At 38.4% G+C, this 20849-nt stretch overlaps 1 protein-coding gene across 1 annotated transcript; it reads left to right on the plus strand.

Moving 5' to 3' along the window:
* The first annotated feature begins 7248 nt into the window (after window positions 1–7248).
* LOC117712888 (albumin) lies at window positions 7249–20248 on the plus strand. Its single transcript, XM_034509112.2, has 15 exons — window positions 7249–7407; window positions 8075–8132; window positions 9120–9252; window positions 9680–9891; window positions 10519–10651; window positions 11557–11654; window positions 13080–13209; window positions 14180–14394; window positions 15278–15410; window positions 16255–16352; window positions 17531–17669; window positions 17989–18212; window positions 19264–19396; window positions 19729–19796; window positions 20106–20248. The coding sequence occupies exons 1-14, from the start codon at window positions 7329–7331 to the stop codon at window positions 19768–19770; spliced, it is 1827 nt and encodes a 608-aa protein (XP_034365003.1). The 5' UTR covers window positions 7249–7328; the 3' UTR covers window positions 19771–19796; window positions 20106–20248.
* Window positions 20249–20849: the final 601 nt, after the last annotated feature.

Consider the following 20849-nt stretch of genomic DNA (forward strand, 5'->3'; position numbering starts at 1 on the left):
TACAGAAGCACAAAGACTCTTGGGAGTAAAGTTCACATTGGATAAATTGAATAGTGGTGTAAGTCCTTTCACAGCTGATTTAAAGTTATACTACTGAGTCATAGTAAAATTAAACAAACAAAAAAAACCCTTCCCAAACTTCCAGCATAGTATCAGAATAAGATCAGAAACATATATCCATACAACAGAATTGAAGATCTAGTTGTAATCCTTACATATACAGCCACCTGGTTTTTGACTGACTGTCTGTCTGTCTGTCTGTCTGTCTGTCTGTCTGTCTATCTACCTATCTATTCAAAATATATGTTGGAGAAATCTCTTCAACAAATGGTGTTGGGAAAACTAGATATTAACTTGCAAATGAATAAACTAGACTCTTTTCTCTAAAAGAACCAACTACACACGCATCAAAGATCTTGCTGTAAAACCTGAATGGCAGCCATTAAGAAAATGACAACAAATGCTGGTGTTGATATGTGCATCAGGGAGCCCTCACACACTTCCAAAGGAAGTGTGAAGTGGCCCAATCTCCCTGAAACTGAGTACAGAAACTTCAAATCAACACCACAGAGATTCGTGCACATCCATCAGCATGCACTGCGTCAACACCACCGAGACACGTGCACATCATTATGTACCGCAGCACTGTTTACATTAGCTGAGTGTTCAGACTGGCTTCAGTGTCCATCAGCAGAGGAAATAGAGAAGGAAAACGAGGGATACTCACACAGTGGATTTTTTATTTTTATTTTTTTCAGATCTAAAGAACAAAACTATGTCCTTGTTAAGGTCTTCGGTACAACTGGAGGCAATTATATTAAGAAAATTAAGTCAGTCTTACAAAGACAAATATCCTGTGTTTTCTCTCATTTGTGGTTCCTAGGTTTGGGGCAGATATACAAAATCATGTATGCATTATTACCCGGAAGCAGAAGTAAAATATATAAAATCATATATGCATATATGTCCCAGAAGCAGAAGTAAAGTGGTCTTGAGGAATAAAGGAGACTAATGATAATGAGATAATGAGAGGAAGGCAGAGCGTTAAGAGGAATAAACTCACAGTTTACTATATACTGATACAAAGATATCCTTATATCAGTCAGAGCAATGTATAGTGAAAGTGTGTCAATGAAACACATGCACACACACTCACACACATGTGCACACACCAACAGCTCCATTAGCCATTAATATTTTTACTTTCATATATGTGTACTGTATTTACACAATTTTGTTCCTGCCCTTTCTTCCCTCTAACTACTTTTGTTCCCACCCCGTTCCAAAATTTATGCTTTTTTCTTCAACTACTATTGTTTCTCTCTCTCTCTCTTTCTTTCTCCCTTTCTCTCTCTCATGAATGAGTATATAATAGAATCATCTGAGTCCAGTTAGTTTCAGAAAACATTTTTTTCGCTGGCCCTGTCCTTGGAGATGAGCTTCTACACATTCGTTTGCACTGATGTCTACTTCCCAGCACTCCCTTTTTCTCTTCTTGAGATAGAATTTCTGTTACTCTCTAGTCCAGGCTGGCATTAAGTCTGTGATACCCACCTTTCCTCATTAGTGCTGGAATTATAGGGATACCAGCAGGCATGGTGCTGTAATCTTTTCCAGCATAATGTGACCCTTACTCACATCCATTTTCTACACTCCCGTGTCCCCCATCAGGCATCTCAGAGAGAAGTTCCTGACTCATGTTTTGGACTTTCTGCACATAGGTGATGTGCATTGTTCTTCTCTCCAACAGATGCTCAGCTCTCTACATCCACAGTATCCCAGATATAATAGCCCATGTCTTTATTTAACTGATTGAATCTAACCACAGAGAGCATGTTACTAAATCCATCCATGTTAAAAAAGTCTTTGCTTTTGACCTGCATCAAGGGGGTGGCAGAGTGTGACCTTACATTATTCCATTCATCCAGAATTTTTTTCCTTTGATTGCTCTGGTTCTGACAGGCCCATGACTCATTCTATGCATCTCATTTACATACACATCTCTAAGTGTTTAAGCCCCTCTCCAAAAGTTAAAACCCTGTTGTCAATGATAAACCACCTGTTCAAGCCACTTTCTTCACATTAGTACAGTTCAATCTGCTTGTCTACATAGTAGGTCATTATCATAAAACAATTTCTGCTGTATATAGTATCAATATACCACTGTTAAATGTGTCTATCACCAGTTCTAATCCTGATGCTGGCTTCTAGACTTATACTACTCAGACCTCCAATGGGCCTTTGACAAGGACGTCAAACAGCTATAGACTGATATTACTAATCTGAAGAAATCCCTCGTTTTGCTGTCTGATGCAATCCCCCCAAATTGCAAGGAACTTTGTTGGACTTGATTTTCTCTTTTACAATAGAAAAGATTGTGTACAGCTCTAGACTATGTACAGCCCTTGAAGAAGAATGCTGCTTTTACATAGACAAAACAGGGATGATTAAAGAGAGCATAAAAAAGGCCAGAGAAGGTCTTGAGAAAAGACAGAGAGAGAAAGAGAAAAATGAGCGCTTGTACAAGAATTGGTCAACCTCTCCATGATTGTTAACTCTACTTCCTTCCATCTTGGGACCATTAATTAGGTTATTTTTGCTTATTTCCTTTGGTCCCTGGTCCTTAAATAGGCTGACTAACTTTGTGAAACAACAGATAGATAATCTGATAGCAAAATCTATTCAGATACATTATCATAAGTTAGCTATGGATGACCACAAGACTCTAGATGAGGATGTTACTCTACCCAGGGTGCTCCTGAGTCCCATCTCCACCCAACCTAAAAGAGGGGACTTCTGACCCTAGACCAAGCAGTGAGGGGCCACCCAGAACCCCCTCTGTCTGGTGATCTGAATTCTTGCTTAGGCTGCAAGGCTAAGCACTGCAAGGGAATATAAATAAAAGTTAAAAATATGTTTCTGGGTTCCCTGAGGGACAAGCCTGACTGCATAGGGGTTGATGTCAAAAGTATCCCCTCTCCAGGAAAAAGACATCGGGACAGGTATGGCCTTCATGCCTCACTGAACAACGACAGGAGGACTGGAGCCATTACAAGGTCCCCTTTAATTACTGGAGGTCAGGCCTCTATCCCTGCCTTGGCAAGATTAGAATCACCATGGCCCTTCTATACTTGGAGAAGGGAGGAGATGTCAGGGGCAGCCCTGCTTATACACTGAAGGCCTAAAATCAGCCATAAGCCTAAAATCAGCAATAGTCCTGACATACATGCCTGCTAACACAAAGTCTTGGGTCTCTATGGAAAAACACTGAAACAGATGTCTATAAACTATTGTAAACAGGTAGCTTTTGTGGAAATCTACCAGCTTGAGTAGTTATAGACCTTGTAAATAGGCAGCCTTGGCAGATAGTACCAACTTAGATAAGGACAAGTGAAGCATAGGCAGACTCATAGTGACCTGACCCCTGAACCTTCACCCAGCTGATACCCTGTTCTGAAAGATATCTGTACTCCCCCTGAACATCTATGCTTCTGTGTCATCCCCTTCCCCACATCCTTCATTTTTGTGTTTATAACCCCTGTGTTAAAAAGTAAAAATTATGATTTGATAATAATAAAAAAAGAAAAGAAAAGAAAAGAGAAGAAATAACACACAGTGTCCCCCTGGCTCTGTTGACTTAGCTTCTGACAATCCTTTTTTTTTTTCTCAGAAATACTTTGAATTATAAAATGTTATTGTGGTTTTTGTTAGTATGCTGGGTAAAATAATTTTTATTGATTTCATTTTAAATTTCAAAATTTGTAGTGAGTTAAAATGTCCTTCAACATAATTATAGGTCATATTTATTTTCATATTGTACAATGCAAGTTAATCTGTTGAACATTTTTAAAAAAATGGATTCCTTTTTGAGAATTTCATATATGAGCACTGTATTTACATAATTTTTTCTTTCTCTCCTTCCTCCCACTCTTCCCAACCCCAATACTTTTCAAATATATCTTATTTAATTATTGTTCATATATGTATGTATATATGTATACATGTTTAAGTATGTATGTATATACAAATACTGATAAATAAAGTGTTTTGGGAAAAAAATGTGTCTATCACCATAAGGCTCGGCCTGAAGAACACCCTCCACAGAGTCTCAATACTTAAGGGGCTAGAGTCATAACCAAGCATAGCCCTTGCCTGGCATGGCATGAGGCCCTGGGATTGATACCCAGAAGAACACAGAGATGAAGAATCTCAGCGGTTGAGGCTTACATTTGGGCTATTTTGAAATTTTCTTTGAGGCACCAGGTGTTTAAGGATAGACTGTTTATGAGGATCAATGCTCCAGCCCAGACCCATCGATTGTGAACTCAGACTTTTCCACACCTGTTTTTCTATGAACCTGATCAGAAAGATTGAGCAATGTAAGAGCCAGGAGTTTCTGGATTCATCAACTGAGTTGGTTGTTACTTGAACATCTTTCATGGCATTGCTTCTATCAGCTGGCCAGTTGCTGGCCCACTGAAAAACATACTTAGTACTGAACCTTGTAAGTTTTTGTGATAGAAACTCTTATCCCCAAGGAAACCTCTAGTACAATTTATATTCTCAGTGTTTAAAGTGGATATAACTTGGGAGCATGGAAGGCTTACATACGAGGATGATGAGGAATAATTAATGTTTTAATTACAATGTTTATTTGCATCAGAAAACTTTGGATATTTTTGACTTTTGTTGGGAAATACATTTTCCATATAGAATGAGAAATTAAATTGCTTATTATGTTTCAGTTGTTGAGTTTGATACTTAATGGTCTTCCTCTTCCCAAACTCATTTTTTATAAAGCATTTCTCGACCTTCAGCTTAGGAGGGATGTGCATATGCACTGAACTATAGGAAAAATGTGGAGAAAAGACGTCGTGTCCCCATTTTTCTTCAAAATTAAAACCAAATTTTCTATATTTTAGAAGGAATGAAGGTTAAGTCACTATTTCTAGAAAGTCTGTGGTGAAATTCTGATGATATTTTTAGACACAGCCGTTTATTTTTCTGCACATTTTTAATTTCAGGAGGAGATTCAGAATTACTCTAGAAACACGGGGGCTGGGGGGGGGGAGAACAGTACAGGCTAGACCAAGGTTGTCAGATGGCCAGGATGACTTGAAAGAAGTTAGAGACGCTCCAGAATAGGAAGAAGAGAGAGCACTGGGGAAACCATCCTATCAAAACAAATGCAAAAGAAATAAGAAAAACAAAACAACAAACAGCTAATAATACAACGGGAAACAAGGGATTGAAGCTATTGTTTAATTCTCAGTCATGTTTGTATTTCAGCAGGAGTGTGTGTGTGTTGTTGTTGTTGTTCCCTTCTAGATGATGAACACAGGATCACACTTTCCAACAAAAAATTGTGTCAGCTACTCTTTATTTGTCAAGTCCTCCTACAACCATGAGAGAACACTTAGAGATCATTTGAGCTGTTTTCTATTTATGCAGAAACTAAACTCTTGTTGTTGTTTTTTGTTTGTTTGTTTTTTGTTTTGTTTTCCGAGACAGGGTTTCTCTGTATAGCCATGGTTGTCCTGGAACTCACTCTGTAGACCAGGCTGGCCTAGAACTCAGAAATCCACCTGCCTCTACCTCCCAAGTGGTAGGATTAAAGGCATGTGCCATCACTGCCCAGCCAGAAACTAAACTCTTAGTTTAACTTTTGCATTTATGATCCTGCCAGACTCTTCTGATGACTTACTAACCATCAAGATAAAAAGTTTGAAAACCAGGGTGTTTAGAAGTAACTAATAATTATGCAGCTTCCTTCCTCTCAGTATAGAGTACACATATAGGGCTGATGCCAGGAGTTTCTGAAGAAAGACTAAATTCTTTCATACCAAATGCCAATTGTTCAAGCGTTTCTTTTCAGCTGAGGTGAACTGTAAGCACGGAGATTGTATCAAGAATTAAGCACTTTAATACTTTGCTGCTAAAGATTAATTAGAATATGCCCATGTAAGACATTGTGTTAGAACTGCAAAGAAGAGGCTCAGTTGTTATTAATTTATGTCTTAAAAAATATTGGAGCTTCATCAGTCACTACTAAAGCAGTTCAAGCCCCTGCTCCATTATGATGACTTTCTCTCAGATTTTGGTATTCATGATTATCCTGCGGTCTAAATTCAAAATGGCTGCACAGATGATTTTTAACTTAACCGTCAATCAAAAATATATGTACATTGTACATGTGTGAGTGATAAAAGCCTGAGCTAATAATACAATATAGTATATAATAAAGTATTATATATAAATAAAATATTTGTGAGTTAATAATACAAATACATTCAAGGACTTAAGCATTACATACTTATGTTTATCCAGACCCACACGAGGACAGGTCTAGGCATGACTACTGTCTTCAAACAAATAGTGACTACTCTTTTTAGGAAGCTTAAAGCAGAATTTATCCAAGAAAAAACTTATCTTTTCTGTTTAGATTCTTTTTTTTTTTTTTTTTTTTTGAGGAAGTTTTTACTAGATGGGCTTTTTTTTTTTTTTTTTTTTTTTTTTTTTTTTTTTTTTTTTTTTTTTTTTTTTTTTTATGTTCCATTCATCTGTGTCTTCAGAGATTAGTCTGTTATTCCATTACAGGACTCTTTGTCATAAAACAAGCAAGGAAACACTTTTCTTTTCTCCTTCATTTTGCCTTTACTACTGTATTTGATTACAGAATTTGTGCACCTTCCTGAAGATGAGGATGTAAGGATGAGGTCATAGAAAGTAGATTTCTTTCATTGTATAGCTAGATACAAAGAAGAAAGCTTCTGAAAGTCCTCTGCACTTGTTTTTATTGTTCTGCCTTCTTCTTAGTTCACATTTGAAACACTGTGAGCTTTATGGATGATTCTAAGTTTAAAGAGATGAGAAAGACTTGGAAGCCCTATAATGAGAAACCCCTTCCTCATGCAAATTTGTCATTACCTATACATAAATGTATATTTAGGATGAACAATGCATGCAATTCAGTTCACAGCTTTTACAATGTGTCATGTTTCTGTGCAAAGGCCCAAACTGAAATGCTGAGATGGGAGAGAAAGAGACTAAACTCTTATGTAAAATTTGATGTTTTACATAACTTTAATGAACTGACAAAGTCTTGTGGGGGGAGAACAGCTCCAGATGGCAAACATACTACGCAAGCAAGGGATTTAGTCAAACAACATTTTGGCAAGGATGGTATGATTTTGTAATGAGGTAGGGATCAATGAAATGCGAGGTAAGTGTGGTTAATGATCTGCAGTTATTGGTTAAAGAAGTATATTAGGGCGAGTTTCTCTGCACACAGATCACCTTTCCTATCAACCCCACTGGCCTCTGGCACAATGAAGTGGGTAACCTTTCTCCTCCTCCTCTGTATTTCCAGCTCTGCTTTTTCCAGGGGTGTGTTTCGCCGAGAAGCACGTAAGAGTTTTATGTTTTTTTCATCTCTACTTTTATCTTTCCTAGTAAAGGAAGCATGGTATTATTAAATAGTTAAATTTTCCTTTAGCGCTGATTTCTAGAGTGTTGTTATTATTATTACTATTATTATTGTTTGCATCTGAGAACCCTTATGTGGTTATATTATTAATATATTTTAGATATCTTTAATGATAATGGGGGGATTTGGAAAGCTAAGTTTTAAATTTTTTACCATTAAAAACATGCTTGGCAGAATGACTTAAACTGCATCAGATACAGCTGAATTTACTGCAGTTTCAAAGAGTCTTCCTGCTATATCATGTATGCTAAACCTTAAAAGTATATTTCATTTTATGAATGAAATTTCCATTTATATTACTTTCATTTATTTACTATTGTCTTAGTAGATATTTACAGACATGACAGAAGCATTAAATCTTGGGTTTGAATGCAAAGTCGTAAATACTTAATGAGTTTTAAAACAATATTTTTGGTGAAAGAATCTAACTTTGAATATAGTAGATTTGCCATCTTCAGATTTTCCTGTAATGATTAGAGGTCAGCATCTTCAGGGAATAGCTTAAGTTAGTGAAGAGAAGCATATTATAATTAGTTGTCTTCATTAATATTTAAATATGTTTCATGGTTTTCTCTCCCTGTTCCACAGACAAGAGTGAGATCGCCCATCGGTATAATGATTTGGGAGAACAATTTTTCAAAGGCCTGTAAGTTAAAATGCCAAACGTCCCCTTAACATTTTTGATGATATCGGTTCAAGTTCTAAAACACATTTTCCCACCTTGAGTATGCAAATTGTAGAGCAGTGCTGTCCAATGGAAGTGTGTGCAATGATGGAAAGACTGCGGGTCTGTGCTGAGCAATATGGCAGCCAGAGGACACAAGGCTATTAAGCACTTTGTGCATGGCAAGTGTAACTGAGGAGCGCACGTTCAAATAATATTTAATTTTAATTGAATGTATCTAGCCATGTGTGGCTAATAGTTCTTTTCCTGTACCGAGAATCTGGAGCCCACATCTAACTTGTTAAGTCTGGAATCTTATTTTTATTTCTGCAAAGGTCTATGAAATATAGCTTTGGGGGCAGCTCACTTACTAACTATTCATGTAATAAGATCTCATGGTATCTTGAGAACATTATTTTATGTTTTTGTAGTACTGGGACCTTACACATGTGAATAAGTGGTCTATACTTAAGTCACATCTCCAAACTTAATAATGTTTTAATGTAGTAAAAATGAGTAATTCTTTATTTTATTTGAGTAATCTATATGAGTAATTCTTTTATTTTAAAGAATAAATGAGTTTATTCTTTAAAAGGTCAATAGTGTCATGTATTCAAATTAACAGAGGTATATGGATGAGAAAACTTTGAGAAATAACTCAGAGGACATATATAATATCTAGCCTTGACAATGAGTAAGTTTAGACAGTGGTTTGCTTGCTTGCCTCATGTTCATGCATCTATTGACACATATTTGCATCTATACTTCAGCATGTAGAAATCCATATTGTTTTTGCTTGGAAAGGCAGGTGTTCCTGGTTATGCCTCAGAGAGTAGCTAACCAGAAACAGCTTTCTAGGTAGTTGTATGAAAGATACACAAAATATCAAAGGTATAGACATACACAATTTGCCGTTTAGGAGAGCCACCTGCCTCATACTAAGGTTTTCTCTCTATGTCTGTTTTTCAGAGTCCTGATTGCCTTTTCCCAGTATCTCCAGAAATGCCCATATGAAGAACATATCAAATTAGTGGATGAAGTCACAGAATTTGCAAAGACATGTGTTGCTGATGAGTCTGCTGCCAACTGTGACAAATCCCTTGTGAGTACATTCTGATTTTGACGATCTACTTTTCTGCTTTATGTAATTCTGAGTGTTTCAGAGAAGAGCAAATCACGACTCCCTCACCTAAGGTCCAGAGAATACTGTGGAAGAGGGGGCAGAGAGATTGTTAGAGCCAGGACAATGGGAATTTTACTATGGGACCCCATTTCCTAGTAATTGCAGAAGCAACACTCAAAAAGACTCACCAACAAGACTGTCCAAATTCGAGCCTGTCTGTGACAGTGACAATACACAGGCAGAAGTGCAGGAGGGAAGACCACAAGAACTAAACCCTATACAAAGACCTATAGGCAACTAAAGAATGCAGAGAGCAGGAGAAATCACCATATAAATAAAGTAACTCTTTGGCTATGGAGGAAATTGGGTATCAGCAGGAATTTGACCTTTCTGTCTTCTACTTAAGCACACTCTTTTTGGAGATAAGTTATGTGGAATTCCAACTCTTCGAGAAAGCTATGGTGACCTGGCTGACTGCTGTGCAAAAGAAGAGCCCGAAAGAAACGAATGTTTCCTGCAACACAAGGATGACAACCCCAACCTTCCACCATTTGTGAGGCCAGAGGCTGAGGCCATGTGCACCAAATTCCAGGAAAGCCCTACCAGCTTCTTGGCACAGTGAGTACCCAGATATCTCCACTTTAAGATAAAAACTGGACAATAGCTTGGACAGTAGCACTTATGCTAATAATCATGAAAACCCCAAAGATCCAACACCAAGCCTGGGAATGTGTTGAGATGGGTTTTAAAAACATAATATTTGATACCACAAAACTATTCACAATGACAACAAAAAGATCAAAGATATTTTGATCTTGAAAACAGATAGGACTTGTGTGAAATATCTGAGATGGGGAAGTTGCAAAATACTCTGAATGTGTTTGTTTGTGTGCGTGGTTATCTCTCTCTCTCTCTTTCTCTCTCTCTCTCTGTGTGTGTGTGTATGTGTGTGTGTATGTGTGTTGTTCATGTTCTCTGGATCAATTTCATTTTAGTCAACAACATTACATCACCTAAATTTAACTACTTGCCAAAAATGCACACCTGTGAACATTCATACACACACACAACCTCACTCAACAACAGACAAAGGCTATCACTTATGTGTGGCCACACGAGTAAAACTGGTCAAGTACAAATCCCACGTGTATCCAAGGGTCTGGGTCGACACCAATCATTCCTGTAGTGTTCTGTGGAGTGGAGAATGATTGCCTGCTTTTTTCTTTTATTTTCCCCATAACTCAGCTATTTGTATGAAGTTGCCAGAAGACATCCTTATTTCTATGCCCCGGAACTCCTCTACTATGCTGAGAAGTACAACGAGATTCTGACCCAGTGCTGTGCAGAGGCTGACAAAGCAGGCTGCATGGACCCTAAGGTAATCCCTGGAAAGACACATGAAACATCAGCTGTGCATTCCAATCTCAGATTTTGATCATCTCATAGCTAGATTCAGGAGACTCGACTTTCTGAATGAAAGTTCTCTTTCCTCCTAAGTGACCAATGGATTTTCCTTCTCATACCTTTCTTCCTTCTAAAATTTAGCAGTGGTCTGAGAGAGAAAATTCTTGACCCTGTGTTACTTGTCCTCTCATTCTTTATGGTAATGATGTTTGCAGTAGAATACTCTTTGTGAAATTGTGCAGAAATGGCTAGGTTTTGTTTGTTTGTGTGTTTATGATTTTATTTTTTATTTTTAACCTTTTCTGAGACATTTTACTGGAGCTAAAATTCAATGTAGAGAGTATTTCCGGAGGCTAGAAGTCGAAGTTCATTCCTTCCTTCCATAAATATTTTTTATGTGCATCATTTGTTTTTTGGAGGCACTTACTGATTTTATGAAGGTTGATGGAGGAAGGACTGAAATGGATTAGTCACAAAATTAAAAAGGCAGTACAGGTAGATGTCCTGAAACATCTCCTTTCAGGACCCTTCCCTGAGCAATGTCTCCAAGGTGTGTTAAGTACTTAGATGCTATGACCAGACTGATTTTCTTTTTCCTTAGGCATCCAAATAATTATCTGACAAAAGGGAATACTTGTGAATTGAGGTGCAAATTATCTTTCTAAATTTTTATTTGGATCGAAGGTCCCACTAAATGGCAGAGTTCTTACCCAGCATGCACAAGGTCCTGATTTCAACTTCTCCCTATCCAAACCAATTATTTTGGCATAGGGCCATCTGAAACTTTGGAAGTGTTTTGTGTGTTGTGTGTGTAGTGTGTGTGTATGTGTGTGTATAAAAATAATCTTTTCCATTTTTCAACTGGATTTCTTTTTGTAGCTTGATGCTGTGAAGGAAAAAGCTTTGATTTCATCTGTCCGTCAGAGAATGAAGTGCTCCAGTTTGCATAAATTTGGAGACAGAGCCTTCAAAGCATGGTACATGACTTTTCTTAAATATCACAGTTCATGTGTTTCTGATGATAATTGTCCAATCAAAAAGGTTGTATCTTTATAAGGCACTTTATGAAACGACAATAGAGGTGACATTAGAATAATAGTATTGATTTGACATCTTTGTCTCATTGTTTTGTTTTAAATTATCAAAAAATTTAGAAGAGTTTGTTTTCTTAAGTGGAAGATAAGAATTTAAAATATTATTTGGTTATGAAGAATGGGCCTCATTTTAAAGCTTATAGAATGCATTTCTAATCAGGATGATTAATTTATTATCATATTCCCTCAGTCTAAAAGTGACTGTTTTATATCTTGATCATTGAATTTAGCCATCATGCAAGCTGGTGTTACTACTTTGAAACTTATTACAACTCCAATTGTGTTCTTCATCTCATGTTTGTGTTTGACTGTCTCTTTGCTCTTGTATGCTGTAGCTGAGTCTGGGTGCATCCTTTAATATGGAAGCCAAGAAAGATATGCTTTCCCTTCTGGTGCCTCACCTGTTAGTCAATAATGAATCAGCATAATAGGAAAGTTGAGATGACATTGTGTGTGTTCTGTAGGAACTGTCAGCACAATTATCCCCATTAAGTCATTCCTAGTATCCAAATCATTACAGCCTACCAAATCAACAAACGAAGCAGCTTCAATATTAAACAATACACTGTTACACAGGCTGTGGCTGGTTCCTGCAAAGGAGTCTCTTTATTGGAGTTAAGGAACTGATAGTAATTTAGGGATGAGAATCTTGGCTTTTGCCATAGAGCTTAGAGGCTGTCTGCTGGAAAAGTTTCGTGGTGGGAGGATGCATGATTAGAACTTTCGATTTCTCTAGAAGTTAAGACTTTTCCCCCCCACAGAACGTTAGGATTCAGAGTAATATGTTTTATGATGAAAGATGAGGAATCTTCATTCCCAGATGAGAAAACACTTTCATGCCATTATGTAATTTAATCCCCTAGATCCTTCGATTCCTCATGTTACAATAGTCAAGAAGGTATAGCCTCTTGGTAATCCCAGTGCTAAGATGAGATGAAGCCAGAAACAGAACTCAGATAAGGACTTAAATCTTCCCTGCTGTCCCTTTGGGGAAGATCTTCTATGATTTAACTTAATGAGGCTTTAGCTTTCCAGGCACCACCCCCATTCTTTTAGTAGATAATTGTGCCAAACATAAAAATATATCATGCCAGACTAGCATTACAAGAACTGGGGAATTTTTATAATTTGTTCATTTAAGTCAGTTTTGAATCCAAAACAGTTTGTAACAAGTTTTGAACTTGTTATAAATGGTGTTTTTTCCCTGCTTTTATACTAATACAATATAATAATAATTTCTTAATGGAAATTCTGTGTTTTTTAAAATTTTATTTATTTATTTATTCATTCATTTATTTTTAATTTCAGGGCAGTAGCTCGTATGAGCCAGGCATTCCCCAATGCTGATTTTGCAGAAATCACCAAGTTGGCAACAGACCTTACCAAAATCACCAAGGAGTGCTGCCATGGCGACCTGCTGGAATGTGCAGATGACAGGGTAAAGAGTCATTGCATGCTCGGTCAGTGAATGCCCATGTGTGGCTTCATCAGGGAACACTGGCATCTGTTGGTGTGGCCATTACTCTACCAAGCTCTCCTTGGTTGGTGCCACTTTCCAGAGAAAAGCAAAAACCAAAAAACAAAAACCTCCCTGAAAAACAAAAACATGAAAACAACAGCAAAAAGATTTCAGTGAGCCGACACTCCTTTCTTCAGTCACACATTGAGAGGGAGCTAATGGCACAAGAAGAAGTCACAGATGTAGATCTCGAAGAAGGTTCAGGGAAAGAAGTGGGCCTAGACATCCCACAGATTGGAGAGGCTTCTGAAAATGCATTTATCCCTCAGCAGTCTTTCCCCTAATGAACTGTCTGCTTTAAGTACATACAAATTTACTGTGACCTCATTTTCTCCACCATTGTCCTATTATCTCCATCACCTCCTCTCTCCAAAGACTAAAAATATAACCCAATACCAGAACCCTCTTCCACCATAGTGTCTTCTGGACAACTCAAGACAGATATTGTGTGTATGTAAGCAAGGCCTGTAATTGTGCTCATTCCTGATTATTTAATTATACCTCACATTTTAATGAGTTATTTAGTTTCAAAATGCCTACCCTTAACTTTGGAGGAATTTTTTTTTAAAAGCACTAACTTTTATAGAAAAAGTGACGGGAATTATTACAGTCAGAAAGACATAAACTTAATAATTAAAATGAATTAATTTAAATAAATGCACACCTTGTTCCTGAACAGTCTTTCTCGGATCTAATTGGAATGTTTTGGTCATAGTATCTGCATCTCCGGGCTCTGCAGCACCTCAGGGCTGAGAATGGGCTTACAGAAGCCACTTTGGTTGTATATGGTTTGGAAGAGGATGAAAATGCTTTCCTCAGATAACAGAGGTGCGGGGACAAAAGGTAGCCAAGATAATTTCTCTGAAACCTTTGTTTTTCATTCTCACAGGCGGAACTTGCCAAGTACATGTGTCTAAATCATGCAACTATCTCCAGCAAACTGCAGCCTTGTTGCGATAAATCAGTGTTGCAGAAATCCCAGTGTCTTGTTGAAGTGGAAAATGACGACATGCCTGCTGGTCTGCCTGCCATTGCTGTTGAGTTTGTTGAGGATAAGGAGGTGTGCAAGAACTATGCTGAGGCCAAGGATGTCTTCCTGGGCACGTGAGTAGATGCCTTTCCTTTGAGAGCTTTGTCAGAGCTGCATGGTTTAGGAAGCTACTCCAGGCTCTCCTTTGGTGTTAGCATGATTTCTGTGGCTCCCAGAACAATTGTTCACCCTTGCAATTCTCACCCTTAAAATTGTTCCTGAAAAGTATTTTATATAATTTAAATTTTATTTTATGAAACCGTACATGCATTCAGCATAAACTCAATGTTGCTTGCTTCATAGGAGTATTTCTGGAAATCTTTAGAAATATTCTATGAATATATAAATTATATGCACCACTTCATCATTTTTAACTGCATATTTCTTAAATATCTAATTTATATGAACATATCATCTATGTATCTACTTACCTCTCTTGCTCTACGTCTGTGATGACAGCAACATGAAATATATATATATATATATATATATATATATATATAATATATGTTGGCATATATAAAATAGATATATTTTATATATGTTGGCATATATATATATATATATATATATATACATATATATATATATATATATATATAACTAGTTGTTTCATACTTGGCTAAAAGGACCAGAATGACACAGTGTGGCAAGACATGATACAACTAATAATAAATGGCAGTATGCTTCCAGTAACTGCAACAATTATTTCCATTCTACACGGAGGAAGTTAATGCACTGATACTAATTTAGTATTGACCATTACTAAAATAGATTTCAGTGTCCAAGCTGGACCCGGGAAGAGTTCTGTCTGGGTCCCACATTCTTGCTGCTTAGTCGTTTTGCATGGAGCTCAAGCCAATACAGGATGTCTGGGATGCGAATCACTATTGAGATTGGTCATGTGACTCTATTACATGCTCATTGTTTACCTCAGCCTATGTCCATCTCAATTAGGTTTTTGTATGAATATGCAAGAAGGCACCCTGATTACTCTGTATCCCTGTTGCTGAGACTTGCAAAGAAATATGAAGCCACTCTGGAAAAGTGCTGTGCTGAAGCTGATCCTCCTGCATGCTATGGCACAGTGGTAGGTTTCCAGATGCCAAGAACACCTGCAGTGTTGATGCTGCTTTCTATATGGGGAAGGAAGAGATGAATGCATGATAATTGATATGTAGGTCAATCCAGATGTTTTCATGGGATGGAGGCAAGTTTGCGCTCTAGAAGTTTTTCAACATTATAGGATAAACTCTTTGGATAAAATATAAGGAAACCTAGAACCACTGATCTGCAAAAGGAAGGTTCAAAGAGAGGAAGGAATTGTTAGTTGCACAAAATCTTTATCGCAGCTTTTATTTTTTATACTCCTGAAAATAAAATTAGAGAATAAAATTGAATCATTTGGGACCAGAAGAGAGTCATACTTTACAAAGAAACTGGTGAATACGAGACACCACTGTGTGATCGAGGCTGGGGTTAAATGTTCTCATCTCAGAGACCTCAAGAGAGACCTTAGAGAGACTGCTAAAAGAGATGGCTACCATTTAGTGAACTTCTGCTGTGCACTAGGTGTGATTTTAATTTCATCCACTTAGTGGGTTAAGAGACCAGTTCTGGTGCTGAGAACACTGAGTGCTGTGCAGTATAGACAGGACCAGTCTGAAGCTTGGATGTGGGAAGAACAGTCACACAAGAAAATAGGTCGCATGGCCTGCTTCAAGCACAGCCATTGAATCCCAGAGCCTGAAGATTCTCATTATACTTGTGCCAAATGACCTTGCAAATAAAAGGAACAATTTATGTGCAAGGTGAAAGATGTGGCCCAAAAGGTCTCCTGATTTGTCTTTGGGCAGAGGGACAGCAGTATTGCAAGGTGACCCACTTTGGGCTCTCAGGAAGGGGGCTGTGAACACAGTTCTTTTATCTTGCAGCTTGGTGAATTTCAGCCTCTTGTAGAGGAGCCTAAGAACTTGGTCAAATCTAACTGTGAGCTTTATGAGAAGCTTGGAGAGTATGGATTCCAAAACGCGTGAGTAGATTTATCAGCTAGTTTTTTCCTCGACCATTTTGTGATTATTTAAAACAATGTATAGGGCATACAGCATCTGGCTTTCACAATGAAGAGGCATTATTCATAATCCCTATCTGTCAGAAACTCTGGGAATGAGATATCTCAGTTGGAGGGATGGAGAGGACTGTATCCCTGTGTAATATAAGCACTGGTCTCTTGGGAGTGAAGTTTTGAGGACTCAGCAAATCTTGATACATTTGAACTAGGAATGTCCTTCAAGGGTTAGGTGCAGTTTATGAGCAAACAATAGAATAATATTTAGTTGAAAAAGAAGTACCCTGCTTTGGGTGACAGAAACTCAAGAATTCATAGAAATGCTGAACAGAAAACTATAGCAAAAGATTTAGATAACATGTTAATGTGACATGAATAAGAGTTCACTTGTGAAAACATTGGAATTTGGGAGTTACAGCTAACCTTTGGTAGTTATGTCCTTGTCTTCTCATGGAATTCTGCTCCTAGAGATAGAGACTCAATGGCCTTCTAGAGTCATGTCCAAATTCCACAGAACTTTACCTATGGAAGCAACGTGAGCACACTGGAAGAGACACATTATTCCTTGTTCATTTCGTATTCAGTTTTAACATTCTTCTACTTCTAGAGTTTGGAGTGGGGACTTCTTCACCAGAAACACATTGGCTTTTATTGGTTATGATACATTATCAGATACTAGATGTTATTACTAGACAATGTGTCAGGCAGATATTATTTTCTTTCATTTAATCCAGGCATGGTTTCTATGAAACCATCTCTCTTTTCACCTCTATGTTTTGAGTTTGTCACAATGTTAATATGTGTAAGTTTGTGATAGAATTTATTTAAAGCAGCATGGCATACACTAATTAATGCCATCAGGCTGGAGAAATGTCACTTTCTTTTGACTTTAGTACAGATTTAAGACCACAATCTTATGCTCCAAGTAGTTTTTTATAACCACTTGGTTTCTCAGGACAAGGCCTTCCTCCAGTACTATGCTACTACTCTAGAAATTAAGATACTTTGATTAGTGAGGAAAAAAATCTGAGTGGGGAAAAACATCTTAGTTGGGTTGGATGAATCTTCTCTTCTTGAAATATATTACATCAAGCCAGTTTTCTGCCTGCATTAAACCATGTAAGTTATTTTTTGTTACACAGCATTCTGATTCGGTACACCCAGAAAGCACCTCAGGTGTCAACCCCAACTCTCGTGGAGGCTGCAAGAAACCTAGGAAGAGTGGGCACCAAGTGTTGTTCACTTCCTGAAGCTCAGAGACTGCCTTGTGCGGAAGACTATGTGAGTCTTTTCAAGGACAACAAAGTTAATGGGGCTGGGTTGTTGTATTTAGACCCTGATAAATCTAACTTTCAGGAACAAAGGGTCCTAATATGTGCATGTGTGTGTGTGTGTGTGGTATGTGGGCCATGGCCCCCCCATATCTACCTAAGAAAGAAACAGTTTTTAATGTCTCACATGTGTAGTTTCAAAGATAGATAAGGTGCGGTTCAAGGCTCCATTGAGGGTGGCTAAGTCATTATGACAGTTTTTAGTGCACCAGAAAGTGGATGTTTGTGGAATACTTGTGACCTTGCTGCTCTGCCTGTGTCTTCTTTAGCTGTCTGCAATCCTGAACCGTGTGTGTCTGCTGCATGAGAAGACCCCAGTGAGTGGCCATGTCACCAAGTGCTGTAGTGGATCCCCAGTAGAAAGGCGACCATGCTTCTCTGCTCTGACGGTTGATGAAACATATGTCCCCAAAGAGTTTAAAGCTGAGACCTTCACCTTCCACTCTGACATCTGCACACTTCCAGAGAAGGAGAAGCAGATTAAGAAACAAACGTGAGCAATATTTTTTATTGCATCTATCTATTTTTATATTGCATAGGTATTGATACTGAGAACTGTCAACTGGACACTTTTTTGGATGCAGTGATTGTATTTCTTAGAGGAAGGTGTTTAGATACTGGTATCACTGAGTTGAATGAAGTGTCAAAGTTTTTTGCCTATGTGAAACAATTTTGTATCAAAATCTTTCATTCAATTTATCTTTATTACTGTGGGTCAAAACCACAGCAGAATAAAATTCTAGTGGAGCCACAATAGAAGACACGGAATAGAAGACACGGAATAGAAGACACGGAATAGAAGACACGGAACACCAGTTGGAGGATACAGACAGAAAAAACTGCTCATGAAAATCATAGGAATGTTTATTTCAGGGTCTGATCAATTAACTGGAAATGTTCTATGAAGAAGCCACGCCAGGGGCAAGACAACATCATGGCTGTGACTTTTGAGAATAGAATAAGAAACAGCTGGAAATGTACATAGGAGGCTCTAACCCTGCTGTAGGCAGAGGGTCCATAGCACAGGATGTAGCAGGTTATTGTTATCACCTTTGGGGACATTTCATTGTGGTCCCCAGACAGTTACAAATCTCATTCCACACACAGCTCCATTTCCCTGGTAGTGTTTGTTCTATACATGTCAACAACAGAGACCCAGCAATCTCCTCTTGCTTGGCTTGTCAGTCTTTACAGCCTTCCCATTATTCATTTCAAATGGGCCAAATGTTAGAGGGCAGAAATCCATAGATTAAGTGCAAAGACATATGTCTTTCAGGAGATTTCCTGAAACTATGTAAAACACAGTGTGACCGGCACTGATTATTCTATTTGATCTAGTGGTAGCAAAGTGGCACCTACCTACCCCCTTCATGGACAGTCAAGGTTCCTAAGGTTGGCAGTGGCATGCTTGATCCTCAAGCCAAAGTTACTTGGCTCCACGATTTCTACTAACCTTAAGCTGTGGCCTTGCCCTCCTTCCTGTCTTACTTTCCTGCACTGGAGTAAATGTTTCCTCGCTGTTTTTGCTTTCTGTCCTACTGCAGGGCTCTTGCTGAGCTGGTGAAGCACAAGCCCAAGGCTACAGAAGAGCAGCTGAAGACTGTGATGGATGATTTTGCACAATTCTTGGATACGTGTTGCAAGGCTGCAGACAAGGACACCTGCTTCTCTACTGAGGTAATAAGGGTTTTTGCACTTTGATAATGTTCAGTTTCCGTTTTCTGTGCGCTTAGTCAGTTTAGAGCTTCTGAACTCACATACTGAATAATGTGATCAGTCTAGATTTTGTTCACTACATACCTGTAATATAAACTGAATTACATACAGCTCTTAATTTTTATCTTCTACCACACTGCTGCTTATTAAATGGTTATTATCACTATTTGGTTTCAAATTTGTGACACACATGAACATCATTAGAAATACTTGTAAAGCCCAGAATCATTAACCCATTAATCCTAATAGTCCTGCTAACATTTTTCTAACATCCATCATTTCTTTGTCTTCAGGGTCCAAACCTTGTCACTAGAAGCAAAGCAGCCTTAGCCTAAACACATCACCACCACAACCATCTCAGGTAACTGTACTTGGGAATTTTAACATGTAATCATAATCCTTTTTCCTAAAATGATCAAGAGTGATAACCGTTTGCCTGGCACAACATATATCACACATACATGTGTGGGGGTGAGGGTGTGTTGCAATATATATCAGTGTCTCATCTACTCACCAAGTAATGGATGTCAATGAAGACTAGGTCATGTGTAGGCTGTCTACACAGGGAGATTGCGAAAGGAACCTAAGAAATTCAACACTTCTAGAAATAGATTTGGAAACCACATTCCGTTTTACGAAGAACACTTACATTTCTGTTTTTGTTTTCCAGACTATCCTGAAAAAAAAGGACATGAAGACTCAGGACTCATCTTTTCTGTTGGTGTAAAGTCAACACCCTAAGGAACAAAAATTTCTTTAAACATTTGACTTTTTTTCTCTGTGCTGCAATTAATAAAACATGAAAAGAATCTACTCTGTGTTTCAGAACTATATCTTCCAATGGTGCCCTTCACCCTAGCAGCCTCTTATGCATGGGAAACTCTCAGAATCTCGCCTTCATTTCAGCAGAGACACTAACTTTGTATTGTACCACAATGAAAATAAATGTTGGGTCTGGGCCTGAGCACTGAGCAGATTCTGGGCGCCAGCTCTGCCCTCAATCCCAGAGAACCCAGAAAAAGCAGGGCTCCCAGGCTCTCTAACCCTGGCATTATCTTAGGTAAGCAGACAGCAAGGCCTGCCCCAAACAGGGAGTAACTGGGACCCATAAGGACCCAAGAAGTCACTCTTGGTCCAGAGCACTGGTTCCTTCAGGTCTGGGCCTGAGCACTGAGCAGATCCTGGGCGGCAGCTCTGCCCCCAATCTCACAGAACCCAGAACAAGCAGGGCTCTCAGGTGCTCTAACCCTGGCATTATCTTAGGTAAGCAGACAGCAATGCTTGCCCCAAACAGGGAGTAACTGGAACCCACTAAGACCCAGGAAGTCACTCCTGGCCCGAAGCACTGAGCAGATTTTTGGGCCCAGCACTTACCCCAGTAGTAACACCCACCCCACACAGTTCTGATAAGACC

The sequence above is a fragment of the Arvicanthis niloticus genome, chromosome 7 (assembly GCF_011762505.2).
Source record: "Arvicanthis niloticus isolate mArvNil1 chromosome 7, mArvNil1.pat.X, whole genome shotgun sequence".
NCBI lineage: Eukaryota > Metazoa > Chordata > Mammalia > Rodentia > Muridae > Arvicanthis > Arvicanthis niloticus.